Here is a 16,274-nt window from a genome sequence, read left to right as displayed (position 1 = left end):
CAAGGGGAAGAGATGCTGGGGACATATGAAGGACAGGCTCCTGAGTCCTCTTGCTTGGGGTTGACTCTGGACAGGGAGCTCCCTGCCTCACAGGGCCCGCCCACCTGTCCCAAACCTGGGAGAGGCAACAAGGATCCCAGAAAGAAGTTTCTTGGGCTCGGTTAGGAGTTGGAAGGTCTTTCCAGAGGAAGAGACGTGGGTGTGGGGTTTTAAAGCAGGGACAGGGGTTCGCTCACTCATTCATTCATTGGTGATGGCCTTGTGCAGGGTGATAATGCTGGGACCCCATAGAGGGCTGGCTCTGGCCTGGCCTGGCCTGGCCTCTACTCGGTTAGTCAACTCAGAACGCCCAGCTCCCTGACCACGTACTTCTCTGCTCTCACATTACCCCTGGGACAAAGACCCCACCACTCTGTCAGTGACTACATAAAATGAAACTGTTTAGGCCTCTATATTTTCACATTTCCAACCCTTTTCTCTCATTGCACTCTGCTTATAATTGCCTTTCCATTCACCTGGGGAACTATTCATCCTTCAAAACCCAGTTCCGCCGAAGCCGGTCTGCGGACTGAAAGGTCCCAGGTTTGATTCCGGTCAAGGGCATGTACCTTGGTTGCGGGCACATCCCCAGTAGGGGGTGTGCAAGAGGCAGCTGGTCGAAGTTTCTCTCATCGATGTTTCTAGCTCTCTATCTGTCTCTCCCTTCCTCTCTGTAAAAAATCAATAAAATATATTTTTTAAAAAACCCCAGTTCCAGTACCTTTCCTGGTGTGGTGGTCTACTTTGCCATAGACTCCTACTCATCCGTCACCACCCAATTGTCCTTTCCTCTTTTTTTTTTTAAATTGATTTCAGAGAGGAAGGGGGAGGGTCAGAGAGATAGAAACATCAATGATGAGAGAGAATCACTGATTGGCTGCCTCCTGCACCCACACTGGGGATTGAGCCCACAACCTGGGCATGTGCCCTGACCAGGAATCGAATCATGACTTCCTGGTTCATAGGTCAAAACTCAACCACTGAGCCATGTCTGCCAGGCTGTGCTTTCCTCTTTGTAGACCTGCAGGCTTAACCTTGATGCCCCTTTGGGGCTGCCTACCCAGCCTGGGGTGGGTGCAGTGCCAGTGTTTCCCAGGCACAGCCTTCAGAGCTGGCTCAGAGGGTAGTTTGAGGAGCTGGATGTGTGTGTCACGGTGACCCGCATGGTGGCTTCTGCATGCCCACAGGTCTAATCGTGACTGCCAGATCGACCAGCATCACCGGAACCAGTGCCAATACTGCCGCCTGAAGAAGTGCTTCCGGGTGGGCATGAGGAAGGAGGGTGAGTCTCTGCGGGGGCGGGGCAGCTAGCGGGTAGACAAATGGCCTGCCTTCACTCCCTCTCTGGGGTCTGATGCCTGCTAATCTCGTTACCACCGTCTGAGATCACACGGGCCTCAGTTTGGCCCAGGGCTTGAGGAATCCAGTTACCCGTGGTGCCTGTGGCTGTGCAGGAGCTGGGGCTGACGGGCCACGGTAGGGCTGTTCTCCAGCATCCCTGGCCTCAGAGGCAGGTCTCTGGCCCTGACATCTCTGCCCTCCCTGCCCGTCCCCTAGCCCGGCCACCTCTCTCTGAACAAGGACACATTTTTTTATTTGACTTTCTCTCCCTCCCACTCCACCCCGGCTTTATGTTTGCCCAAGGCAGGAACTTGCCTGATTAAGTCAAAGGGCAGCCTGTCCTTCCTCCTGACCCCTGGCCCCCGGAGCAGGAGGGAGGCCCAGCCTTTTGTCTCTGCCCTGGGGCCGTGGGTGGAGATATGCTGGCCGTTGGGCCTAGAACTGCACCCTGAGAATTGAAGTGGAATGCAGAGACTTCCACCCGGAGCCTGGGGCTCTAGAACAGAACTAACCCCATGCCGGGTGTCGAGTTTCCGCCCGGCTCTCCTGGCGGAAGAGTTCCTCTCTGCGTTTAAGTGGAGTTTTTTCCTCGTCTGCAGTTGGTTTCTTCTCTGCCGGGCTTCTAGAAGAAGCTAGGAATGGCTACTCCAACCGTCTCTTAAACCAGGGGTTGCCAAACTCATTAGTCAACAGAGCCAAATATCAACAGTACAACGACTGAAATTTCTTTTGAGAGCCAATTTTTTAAACTTAAACTTCTTCTAACGCCACTTCTTCAAAATAGACTTACCCAGGCCTTGGTATTTTGTGAAAGAACCACATTTGAGGGGCCAAAGAGCCACATGTGGCTCAATGAGCCTCAGTTTGCCGACCATCTGCTCAGTCCCTTTGGTCCTTTTAAGTCTGAGTGACTGTCCTGCCTCCTTCCCCCCCTTGGATTTTCCTCCACTTGTCCATTGGACCTAAAATCCCTCTGTGCTTCAAACCAGGGCTTCGGATCTGTCTGAGGAGTGGATGCCATCATAATGGCAGCTCATGTGCCAAGCACAGTCCTACCTCAGCCTTGGCCTGGGCTCTTCCTTCTGCCTGGCTTCCCCCCTCCCTTCCGTTAAGGTTTGCTTAGATAGCACCTCCTCAGAGAAGCCTTCCTGACCACCCTCCCCATCTGCTGCATGGCAGTTTGGCCAGAAGTTCATGAAGGTGGCAAGACAAGTCCTGCCAACTCGTTAACGCAGTCTCTGCCTGGCACCCAGGCCAGTCTGCCTCTCTTCCCACCTGCCTGGTCACTGGGGACACTGGCTGAGGCCAGCAGTGAGCCCTCTACCTCCTCCCGCCAAGACTGCTGACGGCAGTAATGTTTATTGTGCGCCCAGGACTGTCTGAGATTCCATTCTCAGTGCTCCGGCAACTGCAGTGACCCAGACAGACAGGTCCTCTCGGGGGCCATGACCTGGGGGCGGGGCTGGGAGCTAGAGAAATGATCCCCTTTCCATAGGAGAGATCACTTGCTTTAGGGACAAGCTGGCCAGGGTCCCAAGTCCTAGGAAAGTATCCCCTCCCTGGCCCCATTTTCAGCTCTGGGACTCCCATGATTGACAGATAGGGGTATGATTGACAGGTCAAGCCTCCCTGACTCCTGAATGCAGCTCACGCAGGCCAGTGGGAGAGGGCCAGGCATGCCTGAAATTTGCCCTCACCCCGTGGTCCCGTTCCCACCCGGAAGCCCCCCTCGGTCTTCTCTGTAGGAAGTTGGGTGGGATTGGGGCTGGACAAGGGCTCAGGCTGCGGGACGGAATCCCTGGCCTCCCAACAAGCTGTGTGCCTACGGGGTGGGGTTTTAGGGGAAGGCTCGGTGTGGTGGGGTTTAGAGGGAGGGTGTGAGTAACCAACTGATCACTTTGTCTTTTCCCCTTTATTTCTCCCTTCCCGCCCCCCCCCCCCCCATGATTCTCTGGATATCCACTTTCCCCTATTCCATCCCTCCTCCTCCTCCTGGCCCTCTCCCCCATCCCTCCCCTGTCCTTCACACCCCCCTCCCCATTTCCATCATCCCTCCCCCACTCCTAACCCTCATCCCTTCTCCCTCTCCCCTCCCTCTGCCCATCTCCGCCCCTGCCAGCGGTCCAGCGTGGCCGCATCCCGCACTCGCTGCCCGGCGCCGTGGCCGCCTCCTCCGGCAGCCCCCCGGGCTCCGTGCTGGCGGCCGCGGTGGCCGGCGGGGACCTCTTCCCGGGGCAGCCGGTGTCGGAGCTGATCGCGCAGCTGCTGCGCGCCGAGCCCTACCCGGCAGCCGCGGGGCGCTTCGGCGGCGGCTCCTCGGGCGCCGTGCTGGGGATCGACAACGTGTGCGAGCTGGCGGCGCGGCTGCTCTTCAGCACCGTGGAGTGGGCGCGCCACGCGCCCTTCTTCCCCGACCTGCCCGTGGCCGACCAGGTGGCGCTGCTGCGCCTGAGCTGGAGCGAGCTGTTCGTGCTCAACGCCGCGCAGGCCGCGCTGCCGCTGCACACCGCGCCGCTGCTGGCCGCCGCGGGGCTGCACGCCGCGCCCATGGCCGCCGAGCGCGCCGTGGCCTTCATGGACCAGGTGCGCGCCTTCCAGGAGCAGGTGGACAAGCTGGGCCGCCTGCAGGTGGACTCCGCAGAATATGGCTGCCTCAAGGCCATTGCGCTGTTCACACCTGGTAAGATGAGCCCCGGGGGCGGGGGGACCCTTCACTCCCTGATGCCCTGCCTGCCAGCCTGCGGCCTGTGCCCGCTGTGAGTGCGGAATGGGGCCGTGGAGGAGGTGACAGAGGTGGTGTGGGACCCTGATGCCCCAACCCCAGATCCCAGGGCTCCCTAAGAACTCTGACTGGCCCCCAGACCCCAGGCTGGGTCTGAACTGGCTCCACAGCCTCTCTTCCTGATTTTTGGGCTCCCTGTGACACCCCCCCTCCCACTCTCCATCCCTTCATCAAAGAGGCCCGATACCTGGTTTCTGTGACTCCAGACCTCTGACCCAGAGTCCCCAGTCCGCTCCTAGGGCAGCCCCCAGGGCTGACTGGATTGGGAAGGGCGTGGCTTTGAGGGCCTTCCCATTTGGGAGGGGCAAGGCTGTCCTAGTGCTCTCCCTGCCAGGTGTGACCATCCAGCCGCCAAAGCCCCACCTAAGGGCCTGGTGGCACCGCTGCCTCTGTACCAGGAAGGACCCAGACCCCACTGGGTGTCTCTTGGGGCCAGGGGTGCAGGAACCGGATCCAGGCCATTCGGGAGGTGGCGCTCATGTGAAATATACAGCTCTGCCTTCCTTCTTCCCTAAGACTCCACCCCCCACCTTTAAGGGGCCCCATCTAGACACTGTCACATTTACTCAAGCCCCAGGCCCCTGCGGACCTTGCCTTCCTCCCCACGGCCCCTTCCCAGTCCCCCCTTTCCCTTGAACTTGAATAGAACTTGTCTCCCTGACAAGGCCTCTGTTATGAGGTACCATTGCCTGCACCCTTGTGTTACTGTCCTCAGAAGAGGCTACCTCCGTATTTTTTGAGAGCCACCACTGCCTTAGATACCCCCATTTGTGACCCAGGTCCTGAATGCCCCTCTCCCTCCACATCCACATCCCCACTGGTGCCCCAGTCACCCCCGGGGCCCTGTGCCCGCCATGTCCTGCCCCCCCTGACCTTGCCCTTGTCCTTCCAGATGCCTGTGGCCTTTCAGACCCGGCGCACGTGGAGAGCCTGCAGGAGAAGGCGCAGGTGGCGCTCACCGAGTACGTGCGGGCCCAGTACCCGTCCCAGCCCCAGCGCTTCGGACGCCTGCTGCTGCGGCTCCCCGCCCTGCGAGCCGTCCCCGCCTCCCTCATCTCCCAGCTGTTCTTCATGCGCCTGGTGGGCAAGACGCCCATAGAGACGCTGATTCGAGACATGCTGCTGTCCGGAAGTACCTTCAACTGGCCCTACGGCTCGGGCCAGTGACTGGACAGGACCCGGCTCCGGGGCCGGGTCTTCAGACCTCAAGGGACGTGGCTGCTGAGCCTCCGGGGGCGGACTGCCCAGACAGAGGACTCCAGCCTGTCTCCTCAGACTCCTATTTTTTAAAGACTGTGAAATGTTTGTCTTTTCTGTTTTTTAAATGATCATGAAACCAAAAAGTGACTGATTGTCCAGGCTCTGGCCTTGTCCTCCACAGAACCTCCTGGCCAAGATGGGGGAAGAGCTGAGGTTCTGATCCTGGGACGGTCCGTCCCTCAGTGCCTCCGGCAGGAACTCGTGGATGGTGGGTTGGCTTCCCCACTGTGAGGGGCAGAGGCCTGGTGTCGGCGGGAGGGCCAGCCGGAGCCAGGAAGGAGTTGCGGGTACCAGGCGGCTTCTTCTGGATATGTGATCCACGTTGGACACTACATAGTGAATGAATCAAGGCCAATAATAAAGGCATTTCCTACCTGCAAACAAAGATTGTCATCTCTCCCCCGCCCCCCTGTTGATTTTTAGAAAAGTGGAAGGGAGGGAGGGAAGAGGTGAGGGAGGGAGGGAGAGAGATGCATGTGATCCATTGGTTGCCTCCCACATGTACCCCAACTGGGGCTGGGGATTGAACCTGCAACCCAGGTACATGCCCTTGACTGGGAATTGAGTCCACAGTCCTTTGGTGCATGGGCTGGTGCTCTAACCACCGAACCATACTGGCCAGGGCTCTGTCATCTTTTGAGGGGAAGGCAGCCTACGATGGACACCCACTCCCACCGCCTGGAAAACCCACAGCCTAACAGTAGCCCTACTTGCTCTTTGTGTTGGACCCTGTTGTAGGGAGCCGGTCTGGGGTTGGGAGGGGCTGAGGTCAGCCAGTGAGTCTATAGGAGTTAAGCCGAGCAGATGCTCAGGTAAAACTCAGACTCTGGCTTCAGAGAGTGAGCCTCATGGGTTCATGCCCTGGACCCAACACCTCACTGTTCTTTGGCCAGCCCTTAATCATGGCGTCTTGGACCCTGTATCCCTGGGTAAAACAGTGCCCAGCGGCAATCACTGTTCAGCTTGCAGTGCTCACAAGTGGAAAATTGCAGGGACCCATTTATTTGGTTGGCCTCAGGGCCTCCTGTAGGATCCTGGCTGCGCCTGCCCCCTTCAGGTGGTCCCCAGCATTACATCCCATGCGTTCTGTAGAAGGCTACCCCAGCAAGACATCACATGTGTCAAACACAAGGCCCGCGGGCCAAATCCGTCCTGCCAGGCCTTGCAATGTGGCCCGCACCGCGCTGTCATCACTGCACTCCGCTGCGTTTCCATCACAATGACAGTTTATGACTGTTCAGTAAACCATTCGGCCTCGATTTAGGCTGGATTTTAGATTTTGGCCCCTTCTCTGATTGAGTTCGACACCCCTACGTCTAGTCTAAGGTCCTTTGCCTCCATTACTGGACCTGTGGAAACTCCTGGCCCCTCACTTTTCCCCCAGAACGGACCGCTGGAGGCTCTGAGGAGAGGGAGCCTCCTGAACAGATGAGGGGTCATACCACACTTGGGAGACCCTGAACATGGGCCTTGTCTCAGAACCTTCATTTTCCCCCTCTGCAACATGGGAGAACAATTTTTTTGGTGACAACAGAGTGTTAAGCATAGTATATATTTGAGAAATGTTTATTCCATTGGGATTGGAGACAGGACCTGCGGGTGAGCTGAGATCTAGGGTCCCCATGGGGTCAGGGCTAGGGTCCTGGGAAGAATTCCTGGAACAGGGGGTCATCAGGACAAAGCCTCAGAGCCTGAGGCATTTGCAGCCAGGGAAGGCTACCCTAGGCCAGGACAGAGCAGGAACTAAGCCTGGGAGGTAGAAAGAGGAGTGAGGGCAAGTGGGACCGGCCCTCCTCCCACCAGACAGACAAGATGCTCAGAAGTACACAGAGCCCTCGCTGTCTTCTCGGTTGTCGAATTTCTGGATCTGCGCCTTGAGGTGCCTCAGTTTTCCCTTCAGGTAACGGCAGCGAGCCTGTTTGTCCAGAAAGCCGGGGTCCTGGGTAGGACGAGAAGCAGGGAAGTCCTTATGGTAGTCTGGCCTGTGGCCCTCAAGCTGCTTGACCTTTTTTTTTTTTTTAATATATTTTATTGATTTTTTAAAGAGAGGAAGAGAGAGGGATAGAGAGAAACATCGATGAGAGAGAATCATCGATCAGCTGCCTCTTGCACACCCCCTACTGGGGATGTGCCTGCAACCAAGGTACATGCTCCTGACCAGAATCGAACCCGGGACCTTTCAGTCTGCAGGCTGACGCTCTATCTATTGACCCAAACCGGTTTTGGCCTGCTTGGCCCTTTGCTTTTCCTCTCTGAGCCACGGCTTTCGTTCTGTGGAACTGGGCACTTAAGGGAGTGTTAGGGGAGCAAAGGCCAGGCTGTGGGATTCAGGAGGCCCTGACTCACCGTCCGCTTCTTCTCAAATTCTCTCCAGACTCTGGCGGCTACCTGAGCCTCCTTCTGTGTGGAGAGAGGGAGGAGGGGGACTGAGGGAGTGCTGGACCCAAGGAGAGATGGGGAAACTGAGGCTCAGAGAGACCCAGTGACCCATTTAGGGAGCACTTTAGGGATGTGGTGCCAGCCCAGGCTGGAGAAGGCAGGGTTTGGAGATCTAGACCCAGGGGGTGTGCTGAAAGCCAGGGTCTGGCCGCCCGGAAGGGCTGTGGGGCAAGGGTTTCCACCTGGTTGCTGACCTGGCTGTGGGGTGGGGGCAGTGAGGTCAGCAGGGCTTCCAGCTGCTGGAGCTTAGCCTGTGTGGAGCGCAACTCCTGCTGGAGCTCCAAGAACTCGGAATACTGGTCCTGGAACACCGCGGCGTAGCAGCTCCGTTCCCTCTCACTGCTCACTGGCGGGTACTTACTGCTGGGGGGAGGGGAGTGTGGAGAGCAGGGCAGAGGGTGAGTGTAAAGAATCCCTGCCTTTCCCCCAATCAGTGTAAGTTTTTCTCTGCTCATGCTGGGCTCACTGCTCAAAATGTCCTTTTTCTCTTATTTACTCACTTGTCAAGGCCCCAAACTCTGCCCCTTCACTGTCCCCAGACATCGGCAACCACATGGACACTCACAGCTCATAGTCGGGCACCGGGTGGGGCCTAGGCATATGCTCCCCAGGGATGGATTCAACAGGCTTCTTGGTGCCGGGGCGGGGCCGGGAGGGCAGTTCATCCTCAAATACGATCTTCTTGGGCCGTGCCCTGTGAGCTCCTGGCTGCGGTTGGCACAGAGAACAGCGGACGCTGGTTCCAAATGAACCAGGCTGTGGGGAAGCTGGGATCCTTTAAACTGGGGGTAATGCATCCCCTGCCTAGGCTCGGCCTGGGGACCTTCCTCCAGCTCAGACTTACCGGAGGCCCTGGGCCAGGCGGGCGGAACTGCAGGTCCCCCCGGGAGCCGTGGGCGTGGGGGGGCTCCCGGGTGGGCATGGACCTCGGGAAGGAGCCGCTGGGGCGCCCCGAGGCCGACGGGCGGGTCCTGCGGGGGGCGTGGTGGCCCGCACGGGGCGGGGGTGGTCTGCGGGCGGCCTGTGAACGGAAGGAGGCACCTGAAGGGGGCGCCGCTGCAGGACCCGCTGCAGGACCCGCCGAGAGGAACCTGTGACAGCCAACTCCCAGCCCCGGGGCGAGCCCCAGCGCCGCTGATTTGCATAGACGCACACGATTGGTCCTCAGAGCGCTCCGCCTGCGGAACCCGGAAAGGCGCTATGCAAATGAGCCTGACGCCGGCGCGCGCGGCGGGGCCGGCTGGGGTCAATCCCCGCGCTGCCCCGGGCTCGCCCGCTGCGGCGCCCGGAGTCCGCTGACACCGCCCCCGAGGAGACCCCGGGGACCCCCGCCCGGGCTACCCCCCCGACCGAGCGCCCGCTCCCGCCCGGAGTCACCTGTCCCAGCGTCCGGAGCTCGGGGCTTGGGTCCCCTCTCTGCGCAGCCCGAGGACGAATTATGCCTTAACTGCGGGTTGGACCCAACTGGTGGGGGCGCTCCGCCGGGCGGGGGCGGGGCTTGCGGGCGGGGCGGGGCTTGTGGCGAGGGGGCGGGGCCTGGCGACGCGGGAAGGGATTTCCAGCCCTAGGAAGACCCGCCTGCCATGTGTTCGGGGCCGGCGAGGCACCCTCTCTGAGCCTCAGTTTTCTCTTCTGAAAACAGGTGGCTTTGGCGAACTTGCACCCATCTGTTTACCAAGAAATTATATTTATAAAACATTTAAATAACTAGCGGTATATTTATAAAGTTCAAACAATAGAAAAGATGCATAGGGCAAACGTGAATGTCACATCCGCTCAGAGGCAGCATTTAGTTGTGTTTTTCTGGGGCGATCCTATTTCAATGACAAATATTTCAAATACAAATATTTCCCTCACTACAGACAATACTGCAAAGAATATTCACGTGCACATTCCTTTGGCCAGGTATGCCAGGAAGCGGAATTGCCCCTGGAAGGCAGAGACCTCTGTGTTTTAATTTGGAAAGATCCTGTCAAGTTGTTTTTCGATGAGGTTGTTCTATTAGAACCAGCAATGAAACAGTGGTTTTCCCCAAACCTTTGCCACACTGATGTTAGCACGGTTTTCTGCAAATGTATTTTCAGATTTAAATCTCGCTTAATCTGGTAAGTGAAAAAATTTAGAAATCATTTGTATTTCTTTACTTATTTTCTGCAAATCTTTTTTGTCTTGATTTTTTAGTAGCTCTTCCTATAACAGGGAAGTTAGTTTAACCAGGTAGTGTATCTTCTTTGATGCTGTTATAAATGGAAATGAATTTGTTTTATTATTTTTTTCATTTATCTTATCTTTTCCCCATCACCATTTATCCCTCCCATGCTCTCTTCCACCTCCACCCACTGTAGGAAACTAATTTAAATATTCATGAAATCCCTTGTTAGTTTATTGAATTCTCTCATTAAAATAGCTTTTTAAAATGGTGAGGGAAGGAGCCCTGGCCATTGTAGCTCAGTTGGTTAAGCATTACGCCACGCACCAAAAGGTCAAGGGTTCAATTCCCAGACAAGCCTGTGTTGTGGGCTTGATCTTCAGGAGCAGGCAAGCAGGAGGCAGGTGATCAATGTTTCTCTCACAGTGATGTTTTTCTCTCTTTCCCATCCTCTCTCTAAAAACCAATAAAAACATAGTAAAAAAAATAAATAAATGATGATGGAAGGAGACTTGACTTGGGGTGGTGAACACAATACAATATACAGATGATGTATTATAGAATTGTACCCTTAAAACCTATATAATTTTATTAACCAATGTCACTCCAATTCATTCATTAAAAATTAAATAAGCAAAAATACAAAATAGCTTTTGTCTTTCCTATAGTTCAGTGTTTCCCAAAGTGTGGTACGCGTACCCCCAGGGGTACGGGGAGAGTTTGGTGGGGGTACGTGTTGCACCGGAGTTTGGTGGGGATATGCACTGCACCGTGCTTAGCTGCGCCTAATTCTACGTTCTCATGAGTATGAGGGGTACTCGGCATTACGAAAATTATAGAAGGGGTACACATATGTCAAAAGTTTGGGAAACACTGCTATATCATCTGTAACTATTTTGCCTCTTTCCTAATTTTTCAGTCTCATGTATTTCCTTGTCCAGTTACATTGGACTCCTCCTGACAACGTTAAATCATTGGGGAGGTGGATGGGCCGTGGGCATCCCCACCGCTTCACAGTGATGGCACAACTTTCATTATTTACCCATTAAACTCAACGCTGCCTTTGCCTCGAGGTTTTCCAATGGGATGAGGAAAAAAATAAAAAATCTCCTCCTTACTTTGTATACTATTTTGTATACTGTTCAGCAACAGTACAAAGTACCATTTCACCTTGTTGTTGTTTTTTTTAAATATATTTTATTGATTTTTTACAGAGAGGAAGGGAGAAAGAGAGAGAGTTAGAAATATCAACGACAGAGAAACATCAATCAGCTGCCTTCTGCACCCCCCCCCACTGGGGACGTGCCCACAACCAAGGTACATGCCCTTGGCCGGAATCGAACCTGAGCCCCCTGAGTCTGCAGGCCAATGCTCTATCCACTGAGCCACACTGGTTAGGGCTTACTCTGGTTTTGTCTCCTGATGTATTCTTGTGGCTGTTTACAGACTCCCTAACACCGAACCACTCTTGGGTCTCAGGCATGAGTCTCGTTTAATATGTTTATTAGTATGATCTCTAAATGCATAATAATCTGGCCACTCGTGTGTGTGTGTGTGTGTGTGTGTGTATAATTAATATGATCTCTAAATGCATCATAATCTGACCACTCTGACACTCTGAGTGGCCAGATAATTATGACCACCCCATCAGTACTTTCTTGGGCCACCTTTTGCCTTCATACTGCGGTGATTCTTCTTGGCATTGATTCCAGGAGATGTTGAAAGGTGATGCGAGGAATCTGACACCATGCCTGATGAGCAGCACTGCCCAGTTCTGTGAGATTTGATGGTTATGGAACCAGCTGCCTGATGGCTCTTTTAACTTTGTCCCACAAATGCTCAATTGGATTGAGATCTGGTGATTGTGCGGGCACCTAAGAAAGGTATAGTCTCCCTCATGTCCTTGAACCCACTCCTGCACAATACGAGCACCGTGGCATGGCGCATTGTCTTGTTGGAAGAAGCCATCTCCATTGGGATACGCCATCAACATGACAGGATGAACTTGATCAGCAACGATATTTAGGTATGTTGTACTATTCTGACATTGTTCCACACGAATTAAAGGGCGCAAATCATGGCAGGAAAACATGCCCCAAACCATATCACTGCCCCCACCTGCTTCAAGGGTTGTACTTATGCACGTGGGTGCATGCTTTCATGCTGTTTCCACAAAATTCTCACTCTGCCATCTGCATGATGCAACTGGAAACGTGATTCATCGGACCACATGACATTTTCCCAATGCTCGACTGTCCAATCTTTGTGTTCCAGTGCGAATTGGAATAATGTTTTATCTTGGTAACTGCAGACAGCAAAGGTGTTCGAACAGGCCTTTGGCTTCCATATCCCATAAATAACGATCTGGCCACTCAGTGTGTTTGTGTGTGTGTATTAGAGGCCCAGTGCATGAATTCGTGCATGGGTGGGGTCCGGTCAGCCTGGCCAGGGGGAGGGGACATGGGTGGTTGGCCGGCCTGACTGCTGGTCGAACTCCTGGTCGAGGGGACAATTTGCATATTAGCCTTTTATATATATTTTATTGATTTTTTTCAGAGAGGAAGAGTTAGAAACATCGATGAGAGAGAATCATCTACCAGCTGCCTCTTGCACATCCCCTACTGGTACAGGGAGGTTGAGTCACTACCCCTGTCCCCAACCTAATCTTCTCCCCCTTCTGCTCATGTAGTCTTTGTGACTCTCGGGAGCCTCCAAAGGCCTACCCATCTTGTCCACCTAAAGGGTACCTCTGGAGAGGGGTGGAGGGCAGTCAAAACAGGAAGGGTTGGCCAGTCCGGGCCTTTTTATTTTTAAATATACAATATTTTTATTGATTTTAGAGGGGAAGGGAGAGGGAGAGAGAAATATCAATGATGAGAATCACTGATTAGCTGCCTGCCTCCTGCATGCCCCCTACTGGGAATTGAGCCTGCAACCCGGGCATGGAATCAAACCCGGGCCCTTCAGTCCGCAGGCCGATGCGCTATCCACTGAGCCTAACCAGCGTGGGCCAGGCGGGTGTCTATTTGAGTTTGGGCATGATTCGGATGAAGAGGATCATGCTGATGAAAATGAAGCAGACGATGATAAGCATCGCCCAGAGCAGCCAGTTGACGGATTTCTGTGCGTGCTGCTCCAGCCGTTCGGATTCTGTCTTCAGCTTCTCCAGGTTCTGGTCGGCCATCTTGAGTGAGTGCGACAGGGTCTACGGGGGAGGGTATAAAAAGGACTGGGGTCAGTGTGGACTCTCCCTACCGCCCTGGGGCAAGTCAGCACCTCTTGGCCCTGGCTGGTGCCGTTTCCTCAGCTGGGAATCTTGTCTGCTACCCGATTTGTGTTTATCCAGCCAAGTCCCAGCCACAGTGCCCCTCTCCGGGGAAACCTCCTCCGATGTCCCAGGGCGGTAGGGGGAGTCGGCACAGTGCCCACAGTCCTCACACCTGGTTGTCCTTCTTGATGACACTCTGGGCGGCCAGTGTGTTGGTTTTAAGGCTCCGGGCCAGGCCCAGCATTTCTTCTGCCAGCTTCTCCTGGAGGTTCTGGTGCTGCTGCAGGACGAGGTCTAGCTCGGCTGCCGACTGCTTCTCATCCCTGGGACCTGCCACCCCACTGACCCCACACACGGGTGGACAGGGAAACATGAGATGGGGGTGGGGTGGAGGGGGAGGTGGGGGAAGAGACAAACATGTTCTCAGGGAACCCAGAGGTTATGGCTCCAGTCGCTGCCCCACTTGGGACTGTTTCCCCTTCTTCGCTTTGGCTTCTGGGTAAAGCATTCCCACAAGTGGCGTCTGATGGGTCACTGAGACGCTTGTGGTGGCTCCTCAGTGGCCCAAGATTTTGTCCAGCCCTGCTCCCCCCAGTGCTGCCCAAGGGCTGAGGACACTCACGTTCTCTTCCTCACATCCGGCTTGGGCTCTGGAAGAGAAGAGGAGAGGACTGGTTCTCTGCATTCTGGTTTCCTGACCATCACCTGGGATGGGTCTGCTACACATACACCCTTTCCCAACCTGTCTGCCTCCCAGCAGGCTCCTGATCACCCCTCAAAGCTCTAGCTCAAATGTCCTTTTGTCTGGGATGTTTTCCTCGCCCCCATCTGGGCTTCCCCTCCCCCCACACCCCTCCCCCTGGTTTCCTCTGGGGACCACTTCCCCTGTCCCAGCTGCCCCCTCCAGACATGACTTGGTAATGCCCCCAGGGACACTCCCTGGGCTGTGGAGGAGCCAGATGAGGCACAAGGGATGGGGAGCAGCAAGGTCACATGTTATGTCCCAGGCAGTTGGGACCTGAGTCCGGTTCTGCTCAGAGCACCTCACCTCCAGCAGAGTCCTGTGGGAAAAAGGGACAGGCAGGAGGTCACCTACCTTGTCATGCCCCCAAACCCGTCCTTTCTGCTCTCACAACCTCTGTATCCTTAGGGCCCCGGGCAAGTCCCACGACCTCTGACCCTCAGTTTCCTTAACTATTAACTAATAATAACTACAGCTCAAGTTCTGAACGGTTTAGCTCAGTGGTCGGCAAACTCATTCATTAGTCAACAAAGCCAAATATCAACAGAACAATGATTGAAATTTCTATTGAGAGCCGAAAACCGACTTCTGCGAATGGGCCACGAAGTTCCAATCGCACTGCACATGCACGTGCATGCCCGCACGTGGAAGAGCCACACTCAAGGGCCAAAGAGCCGCCTGCGGCTCGAGAGCCCCAGTTTGCCGACCACTGGGTTAGCTGATCCACGGAAAGTTCTCTGTCATCCTATTTTACAGATGAAAAAGTTGTCTGTCTGTGGCAGGGGGCAAGCCAGGAGCCAAAGCTTGCACTGGGCCAACTCTGTGGCTTAACCAGACACGTGCGCCTTTTGCCACAGACCAAATTCCTCCTCCTCTAGCAAAACCCTGACCAGAAAGACCCTCTGTTGGGAGGCCTTGTTTTCTGGCCTAGGACACAGGCTCCTAGAGTCCCTCTATCTGATAGTCTTTCTTGTTCTGGCGACCCTCAGGCACCGAACTCCAGTCCCCGACGGAAGGGTTCCCCAGGGAGGGCGCCCTACCGTGCCCAGCAGCTCACTCCGCATCTCGCTGGTGTAGCGTGCCCGTGACTGCAGATGGACCGTCTTGGTGGCGGGCACCCGCTCCCTGGCAGTGGTTGGCACTCGGCCGGGGGCCAGGAACTGGTTGGCTAGTGCCTTCTCGGAGGAGGACGCCTACGGAAGAGGGAACAGGTCCTGGGGACTCAGGAGAGCCGGCTGAGGGCCGAGAAAGCTGAGAAAGCAGAGGTTCCTGCGCTCACCAGCTTCTCCGCCTGCAGCATCCCCTTCAGAAAGTCAACCTTGCGGGAATACTCATTGATCACTTCAGAGACCGGTTTGCTGGATGGCGAGATGCAAAAAGAGAAAACCTGTCCGCTGTCCCCAGTTCAGAGACAGGTCCCAGCAAGGACTGGAGCCTAGGGGTCCCCCTACAGACCCTGCACCCCCCCCCCCCCCCAACCTCTGCCCTCCGACATGAAGCCCTTCTGGCCACCTGCACTCACCTTGTCTGGGCTTTCAGGGCCTGCAGCATGTCCTCGAGGGCTCCCAAGTACTGGGGAGGAAGAGTGGGTGTCAGGCGGCACCCCCATTCCTCCCCATCTTTTATTTATTTATATATTTAATACCTATTTTATTGATTTTTTTACAGAAAGGGAGAGGAATAGAAAATCAGAAAAATTGATGAGAGAGAAACATCGATCAACTGCCTCCTGCACACCCCGCACTGGGGATGTGCCAAAAACCGAGGTACATGCCCTTGACCTGAATCGAACCTGGGACCCTTGAGTCCGCAGGCTGACGCTCTATCCACTGAGCCAAACCGGTTTCGGCTATTCCTCCCCATCTTGCTCGAAGGGGGCAGAGCCAAGGAGGGGTTAGGGGATGGACAAAGGAAGGGGCCATTATCCAGGAGGCGGGGCCCGCTGAGCCCCAGGGACGAGGTGGACGAAGCGGGTGGACGTGGCGGCGCCCACCGCAGGGGCGTGGCCAGGGCGGCAGGTGGGGGGCGGGCCCGGCTGCCAGCCCCGGGCCCCTCCCTGAGAGAGCCGAGCTCCAAGCGGCAGTGCAGGGCCCCGCACCTTCTCTAGACGCCATTCGTCCGCGTCCCGCTTCTCTGCTGCCATCGCCTCGCAGCGGCACAGCAGCCGCACCAGGTTCAGCTCCAGCCTGGACGCTGCCATCACCGACCGGCGGTGCCCGCCCCTTCCGCCGGCGCCGCCACGCCCCTTCCGCCC

General features: G+C 55.6%; 3 protein-coding genes across 9 annotated transcripts in view; 1 reads left to right on the top strand and 2 right to left on the bottom strand.

Annotated features, from left to right (window-relative positions):
• NR2F6 (nuclear receptor subfamily 2 group F member 6) overlaps positions 1 to 5,803 on the top strand; it is a 9,390-nt gene extending 3,587 nt beyond the window's left edge. Inside the window, exons 2-4 of the mRNA XM_036416029.2 lie at positions 1,227 to 1,321; positions 3,500 to 4,060; positions 5,055 to 5,803. Coding sequence (XP_036271922.1) covers positions 1,227 to 1,321; positions 3,500 to 4,060; positions 5,055 to 5,329 — 931 coding nt within the window. The 3' untranslated portion in view covers positions 5,330 to 5,803. The remainder of the gene's footprint in view (positions 1 to 1,226; positions 1,322 to 3,499; positions 4,061 to 5,054) is intronic.
• The window catches only part of OCEL1 (occludin/ELL domain containing 1), a 21,705-nt gene extending 12,319 nt beyond the window's left edge, over positions 1 to 9,386 (bottom strand). The window contains exons 1-7 of one of the 6 annotated variants that reach the window (XM_036416034.2): positions 9,239 to 9,386; positions 8,706 to 8,882; positions 8,427 to 8,617; positions 8,056 to 8,224; positions 7,769 to 7,822; positions 7,234 to 7,361; positions 409 to 419 (exon numbers count right to left, since the gene is read on the bottom strand). In XM_036416034.2, coding sequence (XP_036271927.1) covers positions 7,239 to 7,361; positions 7,769 to 7,822; positions 8,056 to 8,224; positions 8,427 to 8,617; positions 8,706 to 8,783 — 615 coding nt within the window. In that variant the 5' untranslated portion in view covers positions 8,784 to 8,882; positions 9,239 to 9,386 and the 3' untranslated portion in view covers positions 409 to 419; positions 7,234 to 7,238. Of the gene's footprint in view, positions 1 to 408; positions 420 to 6,972; positions 7,419 to 7,649; positions 7,823 to 8,055; positions 8,225 to 8,426; positions 8,618 to 8,705; positions 8,883 to 9,238 lie in introns of those variants that run through there. The other 5 variants (XM_036416037.2, XM_036416035.2, XM_036416038.2 and 2 more) reach the window with 5 other exon arrangements.
• USE1 (unconventional SNARE in the ER 1) overlaps positions 1 to 16,274 on the bottom strand; it is a 24,601-nt gene extending 8,327 nt beyond the window's left edge. Inside the window, exons 1-8 of one of the 2 annotated variants that reach the window (XR_004984069.2) lie at positions 16,119 to 16,274; positions 15,543 to 15,592; positions 15,300 to 15,378; positions 15,061 to 15,213; positions 14,327 to 14,339; positions 13,901 to 13,928; positions 13,451 to 13,619; positions 12,971 to 13,215 (exon numbers count right to left, since the gene is read on the bottom strand). Coding sequence is in view for 1 of the 2 variants with exons in the window: in XM_036416033.2 (XP_036271926.1) it covers positions 13,033 to 13,215; positions 13,451 to 13,619; positions 13,901 to 13,928; positions 14,327 to 14,339; positions 15,061 to 15,213; positions 15,300 to 15,378; positions 15,543 to 15,592; positions 16,119 to 16,220 (777 nt within the window). In the remaining variant the exon portion in view is untranslated. Of the gene's footprint in view, positions 1 to 12,903; positions 13,216 to 13,450; positions 13,620 to 13,900; positions 13,929 to 14,326; positions 14,340 to 15,060; positions 15,214 to 15,299; positions 15,379 to 15,542; positions 15,593 to 16,118 lie in introns of those variants that run through there. The other variant, XM_036416033.2, reaches the window with a different exon arrangement.

The sequence above is a fragment of the Pipistrellus kuhlii genome, unplaced genomic scaffold (genome assembly GCF_014108245.1).
Source record: "Pipistrellus kuhlii isolate mPipKuh1 unplaced genomic scaffold, mPipKuh1.p scaffold_m20_p_52, whole genome shotgun sequence".
Taxonomy (NCBI): domain Eukaryota; kingdom Metazoa; phylum Chordata; class Mammalia; order Chiroptera; family Vespertilionidae; genus Pipistrellus; species Pipistrellus kuhlii.
The sequence above is the reverse complement of the archived record's forward strand: the minus strand, read 5'-3'. Positions and strand labels throughout refer to the sequence as shown.